The sequence below is a fragment of the Stylophora pistillata genome, chromosome 2 (assembly GCF_964205215.1).
Source record: "Stylophora pistillata chromosome 2, jaStyPist1.2, whole genome shotgun sequence".
Taxonomy (NCBI): domain Eukaryota; kingdom Metazoa; phylum Cnidaria; class Anthozoa; order Scleractinia; family Pocilloporidae; genus Stylophora; species Stylophora pistillata.
Genome location: NC_142520.1, coordinates 25,660,664 through 25,685,197, shown reverse-complemented (window position 1 = coordinate 25,685,197; position 24,534 = coordinate 25,660,664). Strand labels below are relative to the sequence as shown.

The following is a 24,534-nucleotide window of genomic DNA, read 5'->3' as shown; positions in this document are numbered from 1 at the left end:
TGGAGTCGCTATTTGTACTAAAAGAAAAGAAAAAACAGACATTCAGCTTTAACGCATAACAAATATAGCGGCTACCGAAATCGCTTTCAATTTACCTCCGCCTCTGTAAAAACAGCAACATTTTTGGTGAAATTTAAGTGTTATAAAGTTGATTGATCGCCATTTCGTTTACAGATCCTCTTAGAGTTAATAGTGCATGTCTGGAGAAATGATGTCATAGGGATTTTCGAACAATTGTGGGCAATGCATAATGTATAGCGTTTTGAGAAGTTGGTTGATACACAACTGCATCTTTAACAAAATGGCTCGGAAATAAGACCCCATATGTAAAGTTGGGAATTTCTACCCAGTCCAAAGAAATGGAGCTTAGAGGTTTGACGACCGTGGTTATTTGGTTAAATTTAGGGGTTATTTTTGGCTCCATGAAATTACATATGGCTGGGGAGGAAAGGTCGACAGTCCGCGGTCAAAACATAGTCAAAAGATCATCACCATCTCATCAAAGACAAAGCAATATTCGAACTCATTTCAAACAGCGTTCAACAAGTGAAGTGCGCAATCTGACGACTATATATAAGAAAAAAAACGTACTTAGACTAAGCATAGGAAAACGGAGAAGCTTATCGAGAAGACTAATTGCGACAAAAAAATTAAGACATGGCTTCCTCGAGCAAATATCAAAGAAAACTGAAACTAGTGCGTATCCCGGAAGGAGAAATATTGCTTATTATAAGACACCGTCGTTTCCCTCACACTTGGATTTTAAACTGGCACGCCGGGACGAGGATGGACTTCTGAAGAGATCTCGAAATAGAGTCAGACTTAAAAATCAAGGAACACCGGCTAGAATTATGGAGTCGTCAAAAAAATGGTTTCCAAAGAAGTATAACATTACCTTGGATACAAAAGAACCCGAAAAAATTAATGCTTCGAGTGAGATGAAACGGCAGCGTATTTCTGATGGATTCATGTTTGCAGACAGACTTAACGAGCTTCCCAGTGACGGCGTGCAGCTGAATGAAAACCCCGATAGCTTCTTTGCCAATCCATTAGCTACCAAGCCAGAGCAACGTATTCTCCATTCGTCGCATTTCTTTTCCCCAGCCGTACACAAGTTTTTGCCCGCTGAACATCGTTTTTCCGGAGAACCCATTCACAGATATCTGTCATCGCCAGTCCTATTTAAGGATGCAAACACAGAGGGTCTCTCACGTTTTGTTGCCAGGGGAGATCCCGGATCAAATGGACTTTTTGAAGGTCCACCGATGCCACCTCTATTTCAAGGCCCACCTTACCATGGAAATCGCGTCATTATTTTTAATAGGCCCATTCATACCCCTGTTCCCGTGCCCGTGCACGGGCCTCCGAGGATTGCAGTTATACATCACCCAGTACCACTACCACCCCAACAGATCCCTGTTCCTGTCCCGATCCCTGGGCCGAGGCCTCCGCAATATATTGTCATTCACAGAGACTTCTCAGGACCCGGTGAGTTTTAAGATTTACAAAACCGTCTCCGAATATTATTGCAATGTTCGGAATGACCATTATTATTTATTCTTTCGTTTTACTTCTACAGCGATTGACCCTTGTGGTGTCAATCCCTGTAGAAACGGAGGTACTTGCACAGCAGTAGTCACAGATTTCAAATGCATCTGCCCAGTGGGATACAAAGGAGAAAGATGTGAAGGTAATGCACCAGTCATGGCGAAGCATGTTTACTTGACAATGATTTCAATCAATATGCTCTTTATCTTACCCGATTGGTTGAGTGGTGACTGCATCAACCTCGCAATTCTGAGTTTCGTTCTTGCTTTTGCTGGATTTTTTTCTCAGTGAATCCCTAATTCAAGTCTTCATTTTAACCTTGCCGTAAAATAATACCTGTTTTGCCTCATGCCAATTGGCGTTTTTTATCATGTTACATTTTATTTCGAAGGTTTCGTGTTAAGTAACTAACTAACTAACTAAGCTACGTAGACTTGTCTACATAAAAAGTATATTTATATATGCCATTAAATGAATGTCAATTTTTCTTCAAATTAAGCACAGAAAAAATATCGTGCGGCTTCAATATTATTTCACTCACACGAAAGGGCAATCAAAAGCTTGAGAAAGAGATTCATCCATCCTCCCCTTCATTGTCCTTCGTTAATTGACTTTCCGCCAATCGCTTAAACTGTTCAGCCAAAACTGTCCAGCAAAGACAATAAAATGGCCTCGTTGCACAATGTTGGTTGACATCTCCTTTTTCCCTGATAAATTAATTTCATATCTAATATTCCAGTTCAAAGCAGATGCTTGCCAAATCCATGCAAGAACTTTGGGAAATGTACCGAACTCCCTGAAGATTTCGAGTGTACCTGTCACACTGGCTTCCATGGAAAAGCATGTGACCGTACGTTGAAAATTGTTCGTTTGCTTTTCTTTTGTAGAAGTTTTGCTTGAATTTAGCAAGTGCCTAAATAGGCCTTAAGCTGTAAATATATTCTCATTAGATATGTTAAGTCTTTATTATTGATTCCTACAATCTCACCTCCTCTATTTGAGAAGAAGAGATCGCACAGCCTTTTCATTGAGGTGAGGTTTTTACCAAAAGCTACTGAACGGTTTCAGTCTCACAAATATTTACCGTACGCTTTTAAGCTTACATCTACTCTAAGAATACTTTTTTACCACGCAATTTGTAGGTAAATGAAGTGTTATGTGTCGCTAAGTGATAACCTCTCGAGTCAGAAAATATTACGCTGTTTCAACCCTCTGATGAGAAGAACTTACTCAACACACAAGCAAGATGCCCACAATAGTTGGGTTTTGATAATGGTAACGATGACAAACGAAAAGTTAGAAAAGTTTTAGAGGATCAAGTAGCTGAGCTGCAATTTACTAGCTTTTTTCATGATTTCATCTACCATTCTTTTTGCTTTTTTTCTTCAGTTGAAAGCAAGTGTGAACCTAATCCTTGCAGAAACGGTGGGGTGTGCACGGAAAACATTGAAAATTACATCTGCTCATGCGCGGCCGGATTTATGGGCAAAAACTGCGAGCGTGAGTAATCACCTATCGTCGCAAGTCTATGCTGATTTTTTTCCACTTACCGCAAGAAACCCGTGAAAAGCCAAGAAATACTTCAATTTAAATCAATTCAGCTATACAAACAAGTAAAAAAGTAATACTTGTTTATCGACTTACATGGAAGGTTTTGGTCGCTATAGTTTAAAATCGGAATGAGTTATATCTTTTGAATAATGGTAAAGCTCCAATGTCTAATTTTTCCAGAAATGATTTCTCGGCCGGTAGCTTTAACAACATTTTTAACAAGTATGTGATCTATCTGCAGGGGAATCTAAGTGTTTGCCCATCAACCCATGTAAAAACAGCGGCGTGTGCACGGAAGACCTGAGCGGTTACAAATGCAATTGTAAAGATGGATTTGACGGAGTCAATTGTGAAGGTACGATAGCCCCTGAATCCGACGCAATATTCTATACTTGATGCCATTATCATGTCAAAGGCAGAGGGAAAAAAAAGGAAACAGCATGATGCTGTGTTTTCTTAACTAGGTATAAGATTACTTACAATATTAGCGTGTATCATAAACTTTCAGGTTGTTTCGAGTCAGATTTCTCTGAGAGGTCATCTCGGGAGAACAATGTGTTTTTACAGACTATTATTACGTGTGACCTTTAATGAAATTATTTGTGTTCTTAGTTCGCCAGACAAGCACTGCCTGCGACAGTACTCCTTGCTTAAATGGCGGTACCTGTATCACTGACATCTACGACTTCTCCAAATTTTCATGTTACTGTGGGTCGGGCTTTACTGGATTGAGCTGCGAAGGTATGAACCATAGAAGTGGGACCTAAAATCATCTTGGGATTGATGCAATTTCTAAAAAAAAGATCTTTAATGCATGGACTATGGGTCTACAGAGAAACACTTCTCTAACTCTGTTATCAGAAACGGCACTGGTAAATGACCGGTCTACTACGTAGTTTTTCTTCTTCAATGTCAGTTAAATCATCTCAGTCCCTTTAGTTGACAAGTTGTGGCTCAATCATGATATGAGATGCAATGGACAACTGATTAAAAGCTTGGAATCAAACGTGTTCATTATTCTGCTTTCTTTGGCAAACCCCTTGCACTACCTTTCTCTTCGAAAGCATTTGGCAAAAGCCCGTCGGGGAAATTCGACGGAATTTGGAGTTAAAATTGTGATGAACAATCATCCATGCTTTTGGGGAATAACAATCCTTCTTGTTCCTTCACACTAAAAAAACTTAGATACACTTTGGAAGCTACACATGTGTTAGTCATTCTCATTAGCAATCTTTATTTCGCTTTTACAATCCCTTTTATCTCGTTTCTCGTCCTTATTTTCTTAAATCCACTTTTTGTATGTGCATGACTAACAACCTGGAACATGTGCATGACTTTCGTGTTACTAGAACTTGCATGTAACAGTTGCCCAGGGATATGCATCATGGGAGTGTGCAAGGCAAGTATCGAGTCCCCAGGTATGTCCCGCTCAAATAGTAATTTTCTTTGTGATGGTGATCACATGGTTAATGATAGGGAAGTTAGGGTTAGTTTTTTAACCTCCTTAGGTTCACAGTGTGACATGTTTCAATTGGAAAAAATCGAAAAAAGATGCCAACTAAAGATTGATTATTCAAAGATGGCTATATCTGTTTTTCTCATTAAGAGCAACGAGAAGATGCAAATAACAGCACTTGTAATTCAGCGTTTAATCAAGATACTCGTCTTCACAAAGTATTTTCAATATATTAACAAAGTTGAAATGGTAAATTGGCCGCCGTTACGATTATAAAAGCTGACATTTCGAGCGTTAGCCCTTCGTCGCAGCGAATAGAGGAATTGTGGGTTGTGTGTGCTTTTAAAGGCAGAAAATGGAGCTATGTAATGTCGACCAATAACCGCAGTCAATTCTTTTCACCCGGCTCTGAAATATTCCTGGGAAATTTCTGACAATTCTTTATCCTCTTTAGACATCAAAGTTTCAATTGAAGGCAACGGTTTATGCACTGGTGTGTATTACAAACCTACAGACTCGCATAATTACTTGTTATATTCGTCTTCGCATCCATCTTACGTTAAGAAATCATTCCTTTTTCTCAGTTTCTAAGACTTCGTCGTTTATGTAGTGATGACTCTGATTTCCACGACAAATCAGAGTCAATGCGCCAGTTTTTCGATAAACGTGGTTACCCTGATTGTGTCGTTCAAGCGGGTTCCCACAGCGCCCAACTTATTGATCGACATTCAGTACTACAAACGTCACAAAAGGAAGGTTCCGACCGCATACCATTCACTCTCACGTTTCACCCTCACAACCACTCAGTTAAATCCATCATTCTTAAAAACTTTAAATTACTTCAAAACGATCCAGAGACAAGCACTATCTTTTCGCAGCCTCCGCTCATTTCATTCAAACGCGACAAAAACATAGGCAATTTTTTGGTCAGAAGTTCTTTTCAGACTAATGAGCAACCAGGCACTTTTAAATGCGCTCGTGCAAGATGCAAAACGTGCCCTTTCATTCACAAGACTGAGAAAATATCGGGACCCAAACGATCCATTAAGATCACCGATCACTTCACGTGCACCTCCGCCAATGTAATGTATTGCATAACTTGCACTTATTGCAAAAAAATTTACATCGGCGAAACAGGCAGAAGACTAGGTGACCGATTCCGAGAAAAACTTCGCGAGGTGGAGAGGAATGATAAGGACGCATTGAAACCAGTCGCTAGACATTTCAATTCACCTAATCATTCTAAGCAACATATGGCAATCTGCGGTCTTTCCTTACACTTAGGTAGCACGGAAAGCCGTAAAACTCTTGAACAAAGGCTCATCTTTTAAGCCGGCAGTCTAAATCCCAAAGGTATCAACGAACGCTTTTCATTCCACTAATCATTTCCTGTTTTTCTCGTTGCCACGTTCCCATCAATCACGTAGCTCCATTTTCTGCCTTTAAAAGCACACACAACCCACAATTCCTCTATTCGCTCCGACAAAGGACTAACGCTCGAAACGTCAGCTTTTATAATCGTAACGGTGGCCAATTCACCATTTCAACTTTGTTGATATATTGAAATTATTTCGTTACCCCCACCGAGGCAGCCCCAAACAGTTTCTCAAGAAATTATCAGCCTTTATTCACAAAGTATTGTTGGTGTACTTATCCTCACCAGAGCAGTACAATGCTTAGCAAAGGGAAAAATTGAATGAAGGCCATGGAGAGTGTAGCTTTGTTAAATCTATTTTAAAATGTTATATTATCCTCTCAGAAAAAGGATTTCAATCCCTTGTTCTTTCCAACCCGCTTTCCACCTCACCTTGTGTGCCATTTAATCCCTGCCTCTTTGGTGGGAAATGTCTTCCGGACGGGAGGGACTACACCTGTTTATGCCCGTCTGGTCGAGGAGGATCTCACTGTGAACGTAAGTCTCACAGAATTAAAAAATATATATATATATATACATAAAGAAGAGTTACACTTTCTATCTGTAAAACAGTGCTCGATACATATAGAAGAGTGAGTATAACGTGTGATAGCCAGAAAAAATCAACTACATTTCATCCCTTCAGACCTGTTTTGTGGTTGCCCACTCATCTCTTTCAGTTCTCCACTGATAATTTGAAATTAGACTCAGCAACATCAAAAGCCATGGCTTCACGTCTCGGCTCAGCCTAAGTGTTTTCAAGCCTAGCTTTTTCAAATAATTAAGTCAAGAATATAAATTCGCTAATCTTTAATCCGCAGATTATGCTACGTATAAGTCATAAATAAGCTCTTTTCAACTTTATTTCTGCAAGGTCCCTAGATCCTTTCACTTGACTCCTAGGCCTAATTTGACATGCGATAGCTCAACACTGTGTTATAATGTTACTGATATTTTTGGAATTTTGTCCTAGATTTTTTTCACGAAAGCAGCTGTAATGGCTGCCATCACCACGCTGTTTGTGTCTCTAGCCAGTGCACATGTAGAAAAGGATACTTGGGTGACGGACATATATGCAGACCAAGTGAGTTATGAAGTATTTCTATGTGTTGCGATTTGACATGAGGTAGGAAATCGTCCATATTTAGTGCAGTGAGGCAAATAACTTCATAGGGGTTTGGGCGTACCTAAAAAGCGTCCTTTTGGAAAATTCGAGCGATTTCAACATAACGTGAGACGTTCAGGGAGCAAAGAAACGAAATGCGTTTTAACTGATGGATCTTGCTTACCGTCTTCCGAGTACAAACATTATCAAATGGAATGGTTGTTAGTAGGACGTTGCTTACTTTAGCGAGTATGTACATGTCCTACATCTGAAGGCAAAGTAAGATAGGATTTAAACCGATTAGAGAAAACATTTTAGACTAAATATAGCTCAGAAACTTTTCGTGTACTTTTTCGCTATTATTTTTTTAGAAACCTCTTACTGTCATCCAAACCCTTGTGAGAATGGTGGCACTTGTCGGGAGAATGATACTTTTGATACATCTCAGTCGGACTGGTGGTGTGAATGTCCCAAGGGATACAGCGGAAGGCTATGCCGTGGTATGTTCTCTGCATCTTCTCTACGTGTCAAAGAATTACTATTCACGCACTGAAGAGCAAAAGAGTGCAGTTCGAAAATAAGTTTTTGTAAATAACTCGAGTACGTTTTAATATTTTACCAAACTATTTATTAAACCTAGATTTGAATTAAGAATGCTTAGTTTGACATGAAAACCTATTAGAAAAGTAAATAGCCCTCGAAGGTCTACGGTATCCTTAAATATCATCGGGCGAGTTGATAGGAGGTGGATACAAAAGGATATTCGGAGTTTGAATACCCAATCAGCGCTCGCTCTCCACACCATCTACTTTTAAGTATATACTTAATCATTACATTTATTCCCGTATCAACGTCTCAGTATAATTCTAGTGCATTTAAATTCACAATCAAAACTGTATGGCAATCTTACCTTTTCGGTTTATAGAGTACGACCCATGTTCAAATAAGAAATGCTACAATGGAGGGAAATGTGAAGTACAAGATAAACAACCAAAGTGCAATTGCGAGGAACCATATCAAGGAGAGAGCTGTCTGCGTAAGATTCTGAGTTCATTTGCTGCATTTCGCTTTGAAAGAATCTTGCAAACAATCTCATGTTATTACTTTGTGTCTAAGAAGTTCCCGGATGATAGCTTACTGTTATAAAGCTTTTTTCTCTCTGTTTCGTGTACGAATTGAATGCATTTGGTACATTTCGCTTTCAAAAAAATTCCTCTCGCAAACAGATTATGTTATTACGGTGTGTCTAAGAAGTCCCCAAGTGATGGCTTACTGTTGTATCACCCGAAATAGTTTTCCTTTCTGTTTCATAAAAGAAAATGTCCAAAATACTTTAAAACTAATAAATATTTCTCTTTACTTTTTTCAGTCGATAACTCCTGTTTACCAAAGAATGGCGAGAAGAGGGACCCTTGTAACAATGGTGGAAAATGTGAATTCACCGACGGCAAAGTAACGTGCGTTTGTCCGACTCGGTACGAAGGCCCGACATGCGCACGTGAGTATTATTGTAATTGTAATGTTACGCAAAGAACACCATTCGATTGAGTTTCGTAAAACCAAACCCAAAGTAATTACGACAGCAAATGAAAATAAAGGAAAATACCTTCAGGGTCAATAAGAACTCAAAATAAAAACGACAAAACTTCTAAAGCGCGGGAAAACGCAGGCGAACAAATCATGATTGATCTTTCGCTTTGGATCTGATTGGTTGGGAGAGTGGCGCGAGTTTTCTTGATCAATTACAGAGCAAAGTAAAAGAAAACCATTGCGTGGTTTAATTAGTTTCGACACTCCATTTCAAATTTTTCTGCACGCTAGAAATGATTATGATACTGGGACTGTTGTAATGTTCCTCCTGCCATTTTTCATATTCCTTGATTCTTTTATTGCTTTTTGTCTATCTGTTTGTTCTGTAGTTTTTTTTTTTTTGTTTTTGCGTGTCATTTCAATTCCGCTTAAGTAGAAGAATGGAAAGGTTATCTAGTAACTATATATTGTTTTTGCACTATCAATTTGTTCTATAGTTTTGTTTTTATGTTGTTGTTGTTGCTTTTTTTCTTTCGTTTCTGCGTGCCATTTCATCTCTGCTTCAGTCTTTAAAGTTCACCTTCTTCATTCCTCCTATTTTCCAGTTGACAAATGTGCTAAATGCGACAAAAATGCATACTGCGAAAATGGAGTTTGTAAATGTCGCCCACCATATGAGGGAGACGGAATCACTTGCACGAAGCCAGAGGAGGAAAAACCAAACAGTGAGATTGAGATGGATAATTTTTAATTCCTAAGCGCCATTAGAGTTGTCAGTTTAAAGGAGAGGACGTTCTATTATAGATCTAAGCTCAGTTGTTTCGTTTCTCACAGAAGATTATTAATACATATTTTTTAATTATTCAATGCCCCCTGCTCGATATGATGTATATATAATTTTTTCTTTTGGAAACGCAGCAATACGAACAGGCTCTATCTTGGCGGCCTATCGAGAAAGAAAATTAAAGATCAAGACGCCTTATGTAATTTAGTTCATGCCTTAAACCAACGGGAAAATGATTCTTTGGAACCTATGTAGATAATGTAAATATAGCTTTTAAATATAGATAGGTTTTAGCTCATAGATTTTTTAATTGTTATAATTTTGAATATTCTTGTATACGTTATATAATATATTTATTTAATTACATTATTGTAATATACGCAATTCAGCCGCAAGGCTGCTAGGTATATTTGAATAAACTATCTATCCATTCTATCTATCTATCTGGAAATCAGTAAGGAAAGTACATGTTCTTGTGTTCTCCCAACATTTGAAAGCTTGAATTCGGAATTAACAATTTAAATTACAAACGCTTTACGAAAATTACACTGATTGTTGATAATGCCTTTTTTTAGAGGCACCTACGAATCCGTCCGAGCTGCCAAACAGCTGCACTCCGAACAAATGCAAAAATGGAGCTGAATGCATCGAAGGAAAATCTACTTTTTACTGCGTGTGTCCCAAAGACACATACGGCAGGCTGTGTGAAAAGATTACACCTACAACACGTATGAAACCATGTATCAAATAAAAACGCTAACGGTAGCCAGATATAGTTTTCAAATCCCATGTGGATCCTTCGGGCAAGAAATACTAATACTGGGTGTAATCATTCAGTGAACGCTTGACTCCCCTTTCTCTCCGTGTTTTTCATTTTCAGCACGAACTATCAGGCCTCAATTTATGTAAAGACAGTTAGCATAGTCGATATATATTGATGTTAATTCTTTAAGCAACTGACCGTAACTGCTTAAAATGCTACGGTCGCACCTTGGATCTTAGAGTCCCAACCTAGCAAAGGCATTGACCAAACACTTGAAGTATCCAGCATATGTACGTTCTTCTAATCCTGTTTGCTAACAAACTGTCATTGTGCAGTTTGCGTGGCAAACACGGCCGGTTAGTTTGGTTTTATATCTCTTGGGCCCCGGTTTTCAAGGCATTCTCTCAGATTATCATGTATCAGGTTCATCACTAATGGTAGTTAGTATAATTTCAGAGCTGAACAAAAAGTTTCCAGCAATCTGATTGGTCGAGCGGTTCCTTATATGACGCTCCGCGCGGTTTATATAACATGTTAAACTAAAATGTTAATAAATGTTACTAAAATGTTATGATTTTAGAAATTTCTCTGTATTTCAGCTCTGAAATTATACTAAAACAATTATTCGCCTCAGGTTCGGTGAATATTGTCGAATAATCCCCTCGACTTCGTCTCGGGGATTATTCGACGATATTCACCTCGCCTTCGGCAAATAATTGTTAAATATCGATGGTTTCGTTCTTATTCTAGTTTGATGGAATTTGTATGAGCATGCGCAGCTAGGTATTACCCTCAATTAAGTCAATGTGCGGCCCTAATTTTGTTTTAAACTCATTCATGATAGCTCCACCCAGAGCAGCGTGTCATCCAAACCCTTGTCTTAATGGAGGAATGTGCAAAGAAACAGGAGTCAACCAGGATTTTGAATGCATCTGTCCTAACCCTCGGTTCAAGGGGAGGTTTTGCGACGGTAAGAAAAGAAAGTAGAGAAGTAAGAAAGTAGAGTTATAGCAAAGGGTTGAGAAATGTTTCATTGCGAAAACCTCCTTTAAGCAAATTACTAATTTTCTGAGGTTAGGAGGTTAAACTTTAGGATAACATCCAGATTTTTTAATGAAAACGATCAGTTTTTAACAATAGGAGGTATGTAAGCTACTATACTCTTGTTTTCGTTGAAAAAAACGCCTATATCTTTCATATTTTAACTTGTAAAATGTGCTTCAATAACCTGCTAAAGAATCCGCTTGGAAACCGATCAATAAGACGATGCTTCCTATGTTTATTATGCTAAAATTTGGCATAGTTTCTTTTTACTGGTACTTAGTGACCATCAACAAGTTTTAATCCAGGTAAAGCAATGATCACCTAAGGTAAGCTACAATTTAACCAATTGCAGATAAGAAGCCTGGAAAAAAATTCAAGTCACACTTCGACAGTTCAGTCGGACCCGTGCTTCCTAGTTAATAGTTGAACGCTACTACCAACTAAGCTACGAGGCCGCATATTGGGAGCAGGGCGTATTTCAGAGGTTTCTTTCTTCCCTTACCCGATGGAAACTGATCATAGTTTTTTAATTTCCTAACAGTGGACATGTGCGCCGAATGCGATCCTCATGCTCGTTGTATCAACGGAAAGTGTTTCTGCAGGAGAGGATATTCTGGTGATGGGTTTTCGTGTAAAAGAGGTAACTCGTGCTTTGAAGCATAAAAATGAGAAACTCTAGGGCCTCTATTTCTACCAAAAAACTAATTATATCATACGAGCGCGTGCAATGTTTTGAAAAAAATATAACTTTCCGCCATTTTAGTGATTTATAATTTTAAGACTAATACTTAGTATTTTTATCCTATTTCAAATCAATCACCAGTCCTTCGTAGATTAGAGAATGAATTATCCTACTTTTTGTATCAGTTTCTCTTTCCCTCCCTCCACTGTCAGACAGTTTGAATGCAAACGATTAGGAATAAGAGTGAGTGTGGTTACCTAGGAGAACTTTATTTCATTAGTGAAAATCGTAACTATTAAGTACTAAAGTGTCAGTATTGAGTCGATAAAAATAAAAATACTTTTCTGTCATTTTCTTTTTAATTGTAGTGAAACCAAAGTGTCCGCAATATTCCTACACAGTTACCGGCGACATTTGCATTTGCAACCCGGGGTACTATATGAACAATACTGGAAAGCGCGCATGTATCCGTAAGTATTCGACATGAGTCGCTCGGATAGGGAAGAAAATAATATTATTTTACTATTTCCTAACTCTGTCAAACGTTGCGAAAATATCAATAACAAATGGACTGATCCATCGGTTTCCCCATTGCTTAAGTTTGATCGCAGGTCAAACAAAGCGAATATTTGATAGCAATTTTGCGTTGAGAAGAAAGGCTTAGGCAGGAGAGGAGCTTGATCATTCTGTTGAAAAGTAGTAGAATCCTCTCTAATTGACATTATTATTCAAGCCGTTCGCAGTGCCTGATGGAGACAAAATCGCCCAGAGAGGCGTCTAGATGTAAAAAGGGTATGATTTTTACTTTTGACACCTATCTTTGCCTCAGCGTTTATGCTTGTCAAAGTGAGCCTAAGAAACCCTTTACCACTTTACCCTATTGGTAATTTGTCGTAACAACTAATCCAGAATAGAACAAGGTTTACGGATCTCAGTGATCTAAATATTAAGCTATTTGGGTTGGTTATTTAAACAAAGTTTAGCTGTTGTTTAACAAGATCGCGCTCTAAACCATCTTCAATTTAGCCGAACCTTTTATCTGAATATTTATTTCTGAGAACAGTGTCAAGAGGGCCGAAAGTTAATGGTGGAAGGACATTTCTTTTATTAGATCAAACTACTTTTAGAGAATCCCACTACTCGGGTAAAACTGCGGTTTGGTTTAGGTCTCGTGTAAATAACCAGCTTGTGTTTCCCTTATTGTTAGCGATCACGGCGACATCTCGAACTACAATGCAACACGGGACCCAGCTCCAGATACCTCCACCGGCACTTGGTAGTACAGAAACTGGAGGTGGACAACAGTGGTCAGGTAAGGAAGAGAAGTTGTAAGTGGTTCGAAGAAAATTGTAAGCTATTCTGGTTCGACGGAAAGTCTCTCATATCACAGACTGATATGAACGCGTTTTTTACTTCCATCGTGTCATACAATTAAGTTTCACAAACTCCTGGAGTTAACACTAATTTTACCACAAGTTATTTAAACAATACGCAGCAATCACATGCGAACCTAGCCGTATAGCATAACTCGTCAGCGAGTTCCGTCTGACTTAATCGCACAGTAAGTACATCTACCTCGAATCGAGATTGGCGTAATGAGGTACGAATATCTCGAGCTCGTAACTGTTCTTTAACATTCCTCTCATCATTGTAACTCTCATTTCGACAGAAGACATCGTTGTCACAGAATACCGTAGTTTAGGCTGCTGGGCCGACACCACCGAGTGGCGAGATCCATCGAAACGCGCGATGATGGTCATGGAAGGCTTAGATCCGAATCTTGCTGACAATTACCACGAGCGAAAACAGCCGATCAGCAAGTGTGCTGACGTGGCGAAGAGACTGGGTCTTAAAGTGTTTGCCATACAAAACGGAGGCCAATGTTTCGGTGGCGCAGATGATAACAGTTACAAGAGGTATGGAACTTCTGAGAATTGCGGTGACGGAGTTGGTGGATCCTTGGCGAACGACGTGTACAAGCTCTGACTGTTTTAAATTAAAATGTCAGTTATTTTAATAAGACACCTTAGCTTTCAAGCGATGATGCAGCGGACTGAAATTACATCATCCAAAGCATGTGGCACTAAGTAAGAGGCTTTCACAATAGGAAAGGGTCCAATGCAAAAGTAAACAATCACTCTGGGGAAAATTTGAGCTTCTTGACAAGGGTGGTGAATTTTTACGGGTCAAATAAATTTCCTTATGGAATCAACGACGCTTTCTCTCTAAAATGAGAAAGGGAAGTAGTTTTTAAAATTCAAAATCAGGAAATTTTTACAATTCTTTTGCAATCGAGGAAATCGTTATGATGATTCAAAAGATGCAACCATTATTACGAAAAGCACTCTAGTTTCTAAACGGGAAAACGTGAAAAAGTTTTACTTTATCGTCAAACAATTAGGTGTTAACTATTTCGTTTTCTACCCAAAACATTTGCGAGTTTAATGTGTTTCACCTTGAAAGTAGTTGTCGCTTGTGATAGTTCAAAGAAACAAAAAAAGTATTAGTGCAATGATTATGAATAAACAAGTTAAGGTTCATACAATATTGGGCTCATTTCATCAATCTGAATTCACACTGATAAAAGTAACATCTGAAAGGCTAGTGGTATCACCTTGCTGTTACTTTAAGTGTGAGAAAAATAGAAGAGTGGAAAAAAATTAATAACAGGTAAAATCTAAAAAACTATTAAATTAATTTAAAAATCCTCGGTGCCCAACTAGTTTCTGGGAAGCACGGCTTCGAACCCATCGAAGACTAATTTTTTTAACAAAAGTTTTGGGCATTAATCGATTTCCGAAAGTGTCATTCATATTTAGTGTTTAACGGAAACGAATAAACTTAAGAACTTCTTCCTATAATCTTTATTGTTGCATTTCTCTCTCTGAATAGCGCAGACACAAACTGGAGGCAACCCATAGAAAAACTAAACTTCTCAATTTCATTAATTATGCATGAGGTAATTAACCAATTGGGTGGTCTCATTTGGGTCCCATGGATACCCCTTGATACCCGGTACAGAACAAATTCAAACACTCGTGATTAGATATCAAAACACACGTGTTAGGAGATCTTAACACGTGTGTTTGGACATCAGTTTGCAAAAGGTACTTGAACATATCTTATTTGAAATTATATTCACTGGAGCGATATATCGGTGATGATGTACTGCGCGCTATACGATATGTCGTTGTCGCGATAATTCGCTGGAACGATTTACCGTTCAAACGAGATATATCGACGACATATTCGAAGAACAATGTGCGATATTTGACGATAGCCCCTTTCATTACTTTTACACAGCATTGTATAAGAAATTTCCTTCTTGTAGATCTGATTAAGGTAGAGCATTAGTCATACAGTCTGATAATACCAAGTTTTGGAATCGGTGTACATGGAAGCGGTACGCAGTGTTTCAATACGGGACGTAGATTCAAGACTAGAATTTCCTCATTCATTTATGGAGTCACAGTGCTAAAGTTACCGGACTGACCCATTTTTGTTATATGGATTCTCAATCTATTACATCTCTCATTTTGGTCGCCATTGGAAAAGGTAGCATCCTCATTCAGGCTGATTCAACTTTTACCTACCCCAGCAGGTTTGTCCACAATGCTTTTCCAAATATTTCAAGTGAAGCATACTCTGCATGTGCGAAGTAAACTTGTACATTAAAATTTGTTAAAAACTAACAATTGCGAAAAGAGGGCATCGAAAAATAATTTCAAAATAAATCTGTTTAGTGCATTTTTATGTACTTCCTATCTAGCTTTTCGTATATTTTTACCGCCTTCTAAAAATATTTTATCTCCTTTTCATGAAAATATTTGGCGTAGTGGAGTATCATCACTAAAGCTCTTTCTCTTGGTTTATAGTTCAATTAGACTTATCAGTCTGTTTGTATTGTAAGTGATATTTATCGTAAATATTATATAACACACAAAATCAAATTTGATATGCTTTCAACAAAACAAAATTGGTATCGTTATAAGATTTCTCATCCCACGGGGGTATCACAATCGTATTTTGGGATATTTATGAACTCCTTTCGACTTAAGCAAAGAACAAATAGAACCCGATATGTGTGTCATAACAACGACTGACTCGAGAAATTTCCATTAAAAAAATTTACCTGCATTAGTATATGACACTTTTAGGGAGTAGCTATTGAAGCAAGGCACGGAACCAGCTCTATTCTCTTCAAAGTTTCTCGAAACCAATCAGAAGTTAGAAGCGTAGCTGCTTAACAGGTTGAACACTTTTATTGACAGATCTTTAATGATATTCAAATAACAACCACCAGGCGCCGAATTGTTTTCGTGTTACCTATATTCTTTGCTTAGAAGACACAATTGTTTGTATTATTAATTGTAGAGTTGTGTTTTCACCGTAACCGGATAAAGATATGTAGTCAAAATATGAGAGTTTTTGGATATTTTGGTACAGTTTTCCTTGTGTACGCTTCACAACTTTTGGCAGCTCTTCTTTGTCAAGCAGATGCTAAATTTGAGGAAAGCAATATAAAATTCGCACAGAGAAATCCAACTTTAAAAAAATATGGCAACAAGTACAATTTAGGAAAGGATTTGAAACATAATAGAATTGTGGGACCCAGGGAGAAAGAGGACAGTTCTGCGGCAAAAAGTAAAGAAGCATCTTCGATTGTGCCCGGTGGACGAATCGTCAGCAAGGGCCATATTAATACTAAAAAGAATGGTCAAACTGGAGTTAAGGCGGCTGACAAATTAACGAGTTCATCCACTTTTTCTCATACTCTAGAAGAATCAAAAGAGTCCGGACGCAAGTCTACTGCTACACCAACAAATGGGAGAAAGGCTACTCACTCTAAAAAGTCCAAACTATCAAAAAATTTGCTTTCTGAAAAATCAACCAAAACACATGAGAAGGACAACATTGATCAAAAGAAGAAGAAAAAACTATTTAAAAAATATGCTTTAGTTCAATCATTTTCTCCACTTCAGTCTTCTGAAGAGTACCTGCCGATTGCAGCTGGTGGTGGAGACCAAGGATATGGGTCACTGATCGAAAGCGACCAAACAGGGGATGTCCGAGACCAGGGTCAGGCTCAAGAGCAGCAGCAGCAGCAGATAGGCTATTTAAATTCGATGTCCCAGTACGACAGCGCAGGATATCAACAGGGCAGTCAGTCATCTGATACAAATGTCGCGCAGGCTAACAACAATGACGCTGGTCAGATTGAAGGAGGACAACAGCCTTCCAGTCTGGAACAGGCAATTCAGTTACAACAGGAGTCATACACTCAGCAACCTCAAGAGCAGGGACAGGAGGAGCAAGGTACAGAGCTGGTAGGACAAGAAGGCCAAGCGACAGATGGTGGGCAATTACAATACCAGAGCGAACAAACAGGTCAGGAGCAAGAGCAAGGTGGTCAAGAAGGAGTTCAAGAACAAGGAAGAGGTCAAACGGGTTTTGAACAATCGGAGTATCAGCAGGAGCAGGCACCAGACCCTAATGAGCAGCAGTCACATTCGCAAGGATTTGAACAGCAACTGCAACAGCAAGCACAGTCACAAGAGTACCAGCCTCAAGCACAAGAGGAACCCCAAGAGTCAGAGGGTGCCCCTGTAGAATCGCAAACCCTCGCAACGTCTTCTAATTCTCTTGGTAACTTATTTAGTTCGGAAGGTCAGCAAACAGCAGAACAAGAAGGGCAGGGAACAGTAAGTTACTCAAGTGAACAGCCTATTGAAGGAGCAGAGAAAGGTGCGCCTCCTGGTATCCAGTACGCTTCTTCTATAGAGGAAGCACTTAAAGAGCCAGCTGAGACTCCTCCGGAAAGTAATAACGATGGAGGAGAAAATCAGGGTAGCATTGGGGGAACAGACAGTGCGAATGCTATTAACATCGGTGGTGGTTCGGATTCTAAAGAAGAAAACAATGGTTATATAGGAGCAGGAACTGTCACTGCACCGTCCACCTATCAGTCTACTGCTTTTGATGATAACGGGAATACCCTACAACCAGGAACTGCACCTGATGCTAACGCATACGCTTCAGAAAATGATCAGACCTCAAACAGTGAGGCTACTGGTTTCGACGGAAATCAACCATCACCAAGCGCTTCCCCCCCGGAGGAACAGGGTTCATATGGCCTTGCTGGACAGCAATTTAAGAAACCAGGTCCAGGACCGAAGGTGCCTTCACTTGAAGACGATTTTTATAAGATCATCAACATCGCAAATAAAAATGGTCCCATGGCAGGTAAATATGTCTTAGCTTTTGGTTAGAAAGAAATGAAGAAGCCTCTAAAAATAAGAGTGACCGTTCATTGTCTACAAATGTTCTTTCCATTTTGCGCCCAACGTATAACTTATCAGACCGCATTGAGCTTTTTCTTCCAGAATAGAGATGACGGAGAGCATACAGTGAAACACGGTAGATACTCTTTTGGGGTCAAAAACTTAAGATCAAGAAAGCGTAATTTTCTAATGGCTATAACAAAATAATCTGTGATGTAACTACGTCTAATGCTTTACCTAAGTTCCAAAACATAAATAAAGAAACGTCTGAATTAGAAAACGTCCGTCAGCAATTTTTTTCGCATCTTTACCTGATTACTTCGAAACATATGCACAGTTGTAAAACGAGTTTTCTTTTGTGCATCATGTGCAGTAAAAGGATGTAAAGGATGTCCACCCCATGCCAAGTGCATAGACAAAGTGTGCATAATCAATGATGATCAGCCCCTGGCACATATGCTGAACGCTCTATCAGATCCGGACCCAGGTATGCATGTCACGTCGTTCAAGCTCACTTTTTCTTTTAATCGGTGAAAATTTTTGGAAAATTGCAGCAAAAAAAGACGAGTTGTATCAGACAAACTTATTCTTTCCCAAACTTTTGTCACGCAGACATACTTTGTATTATCACACAGTAGCCTCTATGATGTAAATGGCCAAAATTTGAAATGTTCGGGAACAAAGGTACACTTAAGATAACATGCAAATAGATTCCTAATATAAAAGCAGTAACCGTTAACACTTAAAACAGTTTTTTCGAAATGTTCTGCCCACTTTGAGCATTTCTGTTGTTGTTGTTGTTATTCTCGTAAAAAGAAAGAAGCATATTACATTGTCTCGGTGTTTCAAGCGAATATTTTGTAGTTTGCAAAAGGTTGTGTTACATTGAGACCCACTATGGAGGATAATTCGACAGAGCTCCTTAAAATGATTTATACCTCACTCCGATTAATCATGGACGCAGAGGCTCATTGTCTATGACTGATAAAGACATAGAAGCATCGTAAAATTTTACATCAAAGCGCACCCTGTAGAAAGATACCTCGCCCTGATTTTTTTCGCAGTGAGGCCATAGACTAGAAGTCTCATTGCAGATGCATATATATATATATATATAACTAACTGCAGACAGTACTGTTTCGGCCTTCTGGGCCTCATCAGTGCAGTGCTAATGCTAGGATGGAGGAGAACCAATATGGTCACCCCAAACGATCCAACCTTTGTGGTATCGTCTAAGTCATGCCAGAGTGCTCAAACTAGAGTACACCAGTACTGTTTCGGCCTTCTGGGCCTCATCAGTGCAGTGCTAATGCTAGGATGGGGGAGAACCGAGAAGGTCACCCCAAACGACCCAACCTTTGTGGTATCGTCTAAGTATATATATATATATACTTTGATATAAAGACGCTGGTATAAAGCACTTCTTTGAAGACATAAAAATACTTGTGTTCCTTTACAGAAGAGGAGCCCCAAGGAAATGAATGCAAAGATTGCCACTACAATGCAAAATGCATCAACAGAGAATGCGTCTGTAAAGCTGGTTACACAGGAGACGGATTCGACTGTCGACGTATGTCCAATTTACTTTTACGATGAAATTATTTTATCGCATCCCCACACTGCCATAAGACTGCAAGATGCTTTGACATCCTCGTCTTAAAATACGCTACAATCTGGCACCTTGAATGAATGGCTATCCTGAAGAGACCGGATTCTTACTCGAAAATTATCGACCAAATTTTATAAATAGGCTTGCTATAAAACACCTGGTTTCTTTCCTTGTATAATGTTTGCTTTCCTAAATGTTGATTTTAAAAAAATTGGCTGCATTTCCTGTATAGAGTTGTGTACGAGGTTCTTTCATTGCGCATTCAATTATTCTTTTTGTCGTTTTTTTCGCTATATCAATTCGTTATCTTTTAATCACTCTATCCGCAGCTGACACCTGCTTACCAGGCTGCAAGCAACATGGCAAATGCATAAAGGGTTTTTGCGTCTGTGACCATCATCACTATTTTAATGGATATGAATGTGCACGTAAGTTGGCTCTCTGTCTCCAGTATAAATCGATTCTTATTTCACAAATGTGAATGGGTTGTCAACCTGAGAAGGCTAGATGTCCAGATGTAAAAACATATATTGCATATACGTACTCAGTTGGATTGTGATCAACTAAGGGATGTTCTCTTTATGCATAGCCTGAAAGCAATAAGACGTTCATCTGCACAGCTTTCATCGAGAGCGTTGCTAAGAAAATCTAATACCTATACGCATAAAGGGACTTTGGGCTTTAATGGACATGGCATGCTAGATTAATTGCGACAAGACATATTTATAGTATATGCACTATTCTGTGAAATACTGATCAGTGCAAATGCATCGATTGGCCATGCTTTTATATTTTGTGCCTTCCTCCGCTTTTGTTAGAGAATATTTCCCTTTAGGCATGCCCCCGCATGCTAACTGTGTTACCCCACACAACAAATGAATATTAATTTCTTTCCATTTCCTTGCTTCAAGCATACAAGATAACCCACAGACCTTGTCCCATTCAGTGTGCCACAGAGTGCCATGCGAGATGTCCACAAAGCTGCTGTAAACATCATAGAGTTCTTAAAATACACTATAATGATGCGAATCCCCAGCAGATGAATGTTCCACCAAATGAACTGCCACATAAAAACGCTTCTTCTCCAAACCCAACAGCAGTACTTCTTAGGCCGGAAAGCAAATTGAACGAACACCTTGCAAACTTTGCACCCGATTTTGAGCAGCGACCTGACGACCCAGAGGCTGCTAATCTGGAAGCAATCAGCTTGAAAAATCCTACAGGTGGATTTTCAGTCTCAGAAATGGAAGGAAGACCCCTTCTACAAAAGGAAGAATGTCCAGGCGAATGCAAAACTGAGTGTCGCGACTCTTGCCCAGTACGCTGTTGCCTGGGAAAGTGCCCTCTCAGTTGTATGGAAAGCTGTCACCCTTCGTGTCCTAAGACCTGCTGCTATTCTCCAGGAACTAACCACATTTTTCCAATGCTAGATCCCAAGGTTCAGGAAAACTTCATGACAACTATGATCGAAAAATTCTGTCCCAAGGCGTGCAAAGCAAAATGTAACTCAAATTGTCCACCAATTTGTTGCGAACGTAACTCGTCAGATTCTGGAGGCATAAGGAGTGCAAACGTTCATCAATTAAAGACTGAAGGCAAGCACGGTGCCGACTCTTTCAGAAATGCGATGAGCTGGTTTGGAATGATGAATTTCGTGAATATGATGTACAATATGTACGGTAACCTTTACGGCGCCAATCATTTCAACAAAATCCCTTTCACACCGACGGACCGCAAATTAAAGCCAATAAAACCTACAAAACCCCAAACGACAAGTATCTTAAACCCATCAAAAGTGAATGAGGTTGGCGTCCCGGAGAGTGCAGCGGTATCCGTTCTAACTTGTCCAAATTATTGTATCAAGAGCTGCCGACAGGACTGTCCCCCGAGATGTTGTGAGAGCAAACCCGAATCAAAGTCTTCGAATGCAATTGGAGTCCCACTGAAATGTCCATCATCGTGCAAGTTGTACTGTTCTAAAAGTTGTCCATCAAGTTGTTGCTCGAAAAGCAGCCCTCCAACGCCATCAGGGCAGCATCCAACTGGAGGAATAAATGTTGCAAAGTCGTTATCAATATCTCAATCTCCACATAGTCCGGAACTGGCTCCGCCTCCAGCTCCAGCCCCAGCCCCTTCTATACCAAGACCTCCAGCTGCCTGTACGCCAATCTGTCCAGCCTACTGCTATCCGCAATGCTTGGAAAACTGTTGCCAAAGAGGTGAGGTTGCTAATAAGAAGTCATCTAAACAGCTAAGAGCTAAAAACCAAGGCAAGCAATCATATGACACTTTCTTTGCTAAGGAACCTAATGGCCCTAGCCAGGACTGTCCAGCGGTTTGTCGACGCAGCTGTGGTCCTTCGTGCCCTTTACGATGTTGTGACCGCCCTATTTCTTCACCAACAGCAACACAACCGGCAGCGCCCTCTCCGTCGATGAATACACCTCTCTGTCCAGGTGACTGTGCTTCGCAATGCTTCCCCGCTTGTACAATCAGTTGCTGCAAGGCTGGGTTTATAAAGAGTAATTCAAACCTGAACATGCCTGCTCTTAGTCCATCAAGAAGAGAACATCGGCCTCCTACAATAACTGAGTCATTTCCACTTCCTCCTCCAGCGGCCGTTTGTCATCCGGGTTGCTCACGATCTTGCTATCCAAATTGTGACGAATCGTGCTGCCGAGCATCCGCCCAGGTTTTAAGGGTGCCTAATTCAAAACCAGTCGGTGATTCTTCCCATCTGACCATAAAAGTACCTTGTCCGTCCGAATGCAGACCGTTCAATTGCCTTTACTATTGTCATCACGATTGTTGCTTGCCACGAAGTGAAACACCAAACTTGAAAAGACGTGGTTATAAAGATCTACGGAGAAAATTCGGCGTAATGAGGAGAGCTAAGACTCCAATTTTAAAACCCATTTTTAAGGCTTTTGGCAAGCGTATTGCGAAAAAGAGGACAAAGATACCCTCGCGATCATCTCAAAGAAATCTACCAAACAAAGTTCACTGAGAAATAAGTTCGCTTGCTGTTGGGTACCTAAACTACGGGTTTTGTTTTCTGGCGAACGTAATCAAAGACCGCTGGATGAAAACAGTTGCTATATCTCGCGTGTTATGAGATGAAGGACAATAATGAATTGTGAATCGACGCCTCTAGACCAAAGTATTCAATGAGAACCACACCCTGGCAAGCTCTGACTCTACCATGCTCGACAGACAAGTTACTAAGAATGATAGAAAGTTACATTTTTAGACCTCATAGGCTAGTCCCTAAGTCAACAAGCTAATTATAGCGATGTTACATTTTAAAAACAAAATTTAGTGTTCATCAACAAGATAACTAGGCATCCCAGCAGGGAAACCCTTCTACTTTTCCTGTCCGATATATCTTTATTGCAACAACAACAACAACAATTTATTTTGCATTAGGGTGGGGGATTACAATGATTAAAAATTACTAAAGAAAAATAAAGAAAAAGAAAAACCTTACATAATTGACACTGTCCGCAAGTAGCACAGGCTAGTCGCGGCGGGCAGTAACAACAATTTGTTAAGAGTCTTTTCGGTATACAAGGGAGCTTTTAAGCTCAGCAGTCATTCGTCATCATTTATCATTCTAAGTTAATGCAACGGGGGACCAACCAATGACTGTACGAGTCTGATTTTTTACTTGATCACTGATGACCAAGATTCTTATTTCAACCACATTCGTAAGATTTTGAACCAATCATGAGTTCAACAAGAAATGAGCTCGAGCCGCAAATGATTTTTTAACACTCCAAATTTCATTAGCAAAAAGTCCCATTACTGGGAGTACATTCGTTATGATGACAACTGCAATATGCTCCCAAATTTACGTACTTGGCGTGCATTCTAGATATTTATTTTCCAAATTGCTCCATTTACTATACCAACTATTCCGGACTGGTTTTGTCGGAGTTTAACCTCAGTACATCAGCAGGCCGGAAACGAAAAGATTGCCATTGAGAAAGACGTTCAATCTTCTCTCTCAAATTTACAACACTGTGTTACAAATATATTTCGAAAGTTATTAATAAAAATAACTTCAAATTTGTTTGTGGGTCTCTCTATTATTCATAACGGATTACGAAGGAATAGGTTGTTTGCAACCAATCTCTAGAGACAAAGGTAACAATGGTGAAAGGAACAAATGCTGGTGGCGAACATTTTACATTTACATTTTTTGACATTTATTTACAATTTTACATTCATATAGCACAGACTTCTATGTGGATATATTCAGTCGCGCTTAAGAGTATCGTAAGGTTGAGATCGAACGTCAGCATTTTTATCAGGCGCCTCTGGCAGCCGCCTCAGTCCATGTAACGATCTCACCTTCCTACCCATCCCAACCTGGGGAGGACATCCACTACACAGTAATCTCGTGCATGGGAAATTTACGTCTCCTGCCGCTAATCCTGCAGGAGACGGGACCGACGGCTTTACGTCTTATCCGAGAAGACGAGGCAAAGTGAGTGAAGCGTCTTTCTTAAGGACACAACATCATGCCCCAGTCAATTAAGAAGGAATTAAGAGCGACTTTATGGAAATACCACTTTAAGGTGTTTAAGATGGAAAAATCCAAATCTCCCAAACTTTATCATATCAAAGCCCTTATAAAACTATTTTAGAAAATACAAGATTCAGTTTCTTGTGATTGATATTTTCCAAAAAAATTATTATTTTTTTAATTTTCACCTTTAAACCACCGAAAAATGTGCTTCGCATCCTCGCGTGGTGAATAGAAAC

The 24,534-nt window shown here is 39.4% G+C and overlaps 2 protein-coding genes across 4 annotated transcripts; both read left to right on the top strand.

The window, feature by feature from the left end:
- The first annotated feature begins 240 nt into the window (after nucleotides 1-240).
- Nucleotides 241-14,738, top strand: LOC111337858 (uncharacterized). 2 transcript variants are annotated; one of them, XM_088749912.1, is made up of 19 exons: nucleotides 241-1,488; nucleotides 1,580-1,690; nucleotides 2,288-2,398; nucleotides 2,938-3,048; nucleotides 3,341-3,454; nucleotides 3,712-3,840; nucleotides 4,449-4,517; nucleotides 6,315-6,467; nucleotides 6,943-7,053; nucleotides 7,446-7,574; nucleotides 8,000-8,110; nucleotides 8,444-8,572; nucleotides 9,210-9,329; nucleotides 9,964-10,116; nucleotides 10,996-11,121; nucleotides 11,737-11,835; nucleotides 12,246-12,347; nucleotides 13,085-13,189; nucleotides 13,547-14,738. In XM_088749912.1, exons 1-19 carry the CDS (start codon nucleotides 360-362, stop codon nucleotides 13,861-13,863), a joined length of 3,429 nt encoding a protein of 1,142 aa, XP_088606038.1. In that variant the 5' UTR covers nucleotides 241-359; the 3' UTR covers nucleotides 13,864-14,738. The 2 variants fall into 2 exon arrangements, with proteins under 2 accessions (XP_088606038.1, XP_088606039.1); XM_088749913.1 differs by lacking the exon at nucleotides 4,449-4,517.
- A 1,397-nt stretch (nucleotides 14,739-16,135) lies between these two features.
- LOC111347648 (uncharacterized) lies at nucleotides 16,136-23,839 on the top strand. 2 transcript variants are annotated; one of them, XM_088749901.1, is made up of 5 exons: nucleotides 16,136-18,120; nucleotides 18,532-18,645; nucleotides 19,618-19,728; nucleotides 20,097-20,195; nucleotides 20,679-23,839. In XM_088749901.1, exons 1-5 carry the CDS (start codon nucleotides 16,296-16,298, stop codon nucleotides 22,772-22,774), a joined length of 4,245 nt encoding a protein of 1,414 aa, XP_088606027.1. In that variant the 5' UTR covers nucleotides 16,136-16,295; the 3' UTR covers nucleotides 22,775-23,839. The 2 variants fall into 2 exon arrangements, with proteins under 2 accessions (XP_088606027.1, XP_088606028.1); XM_088749902.1 differs by lacking the exon at nucleotides 18,532-18,645.
- Nucleotides 23,840-24,534: the final 695 nt, after the last annotated feature.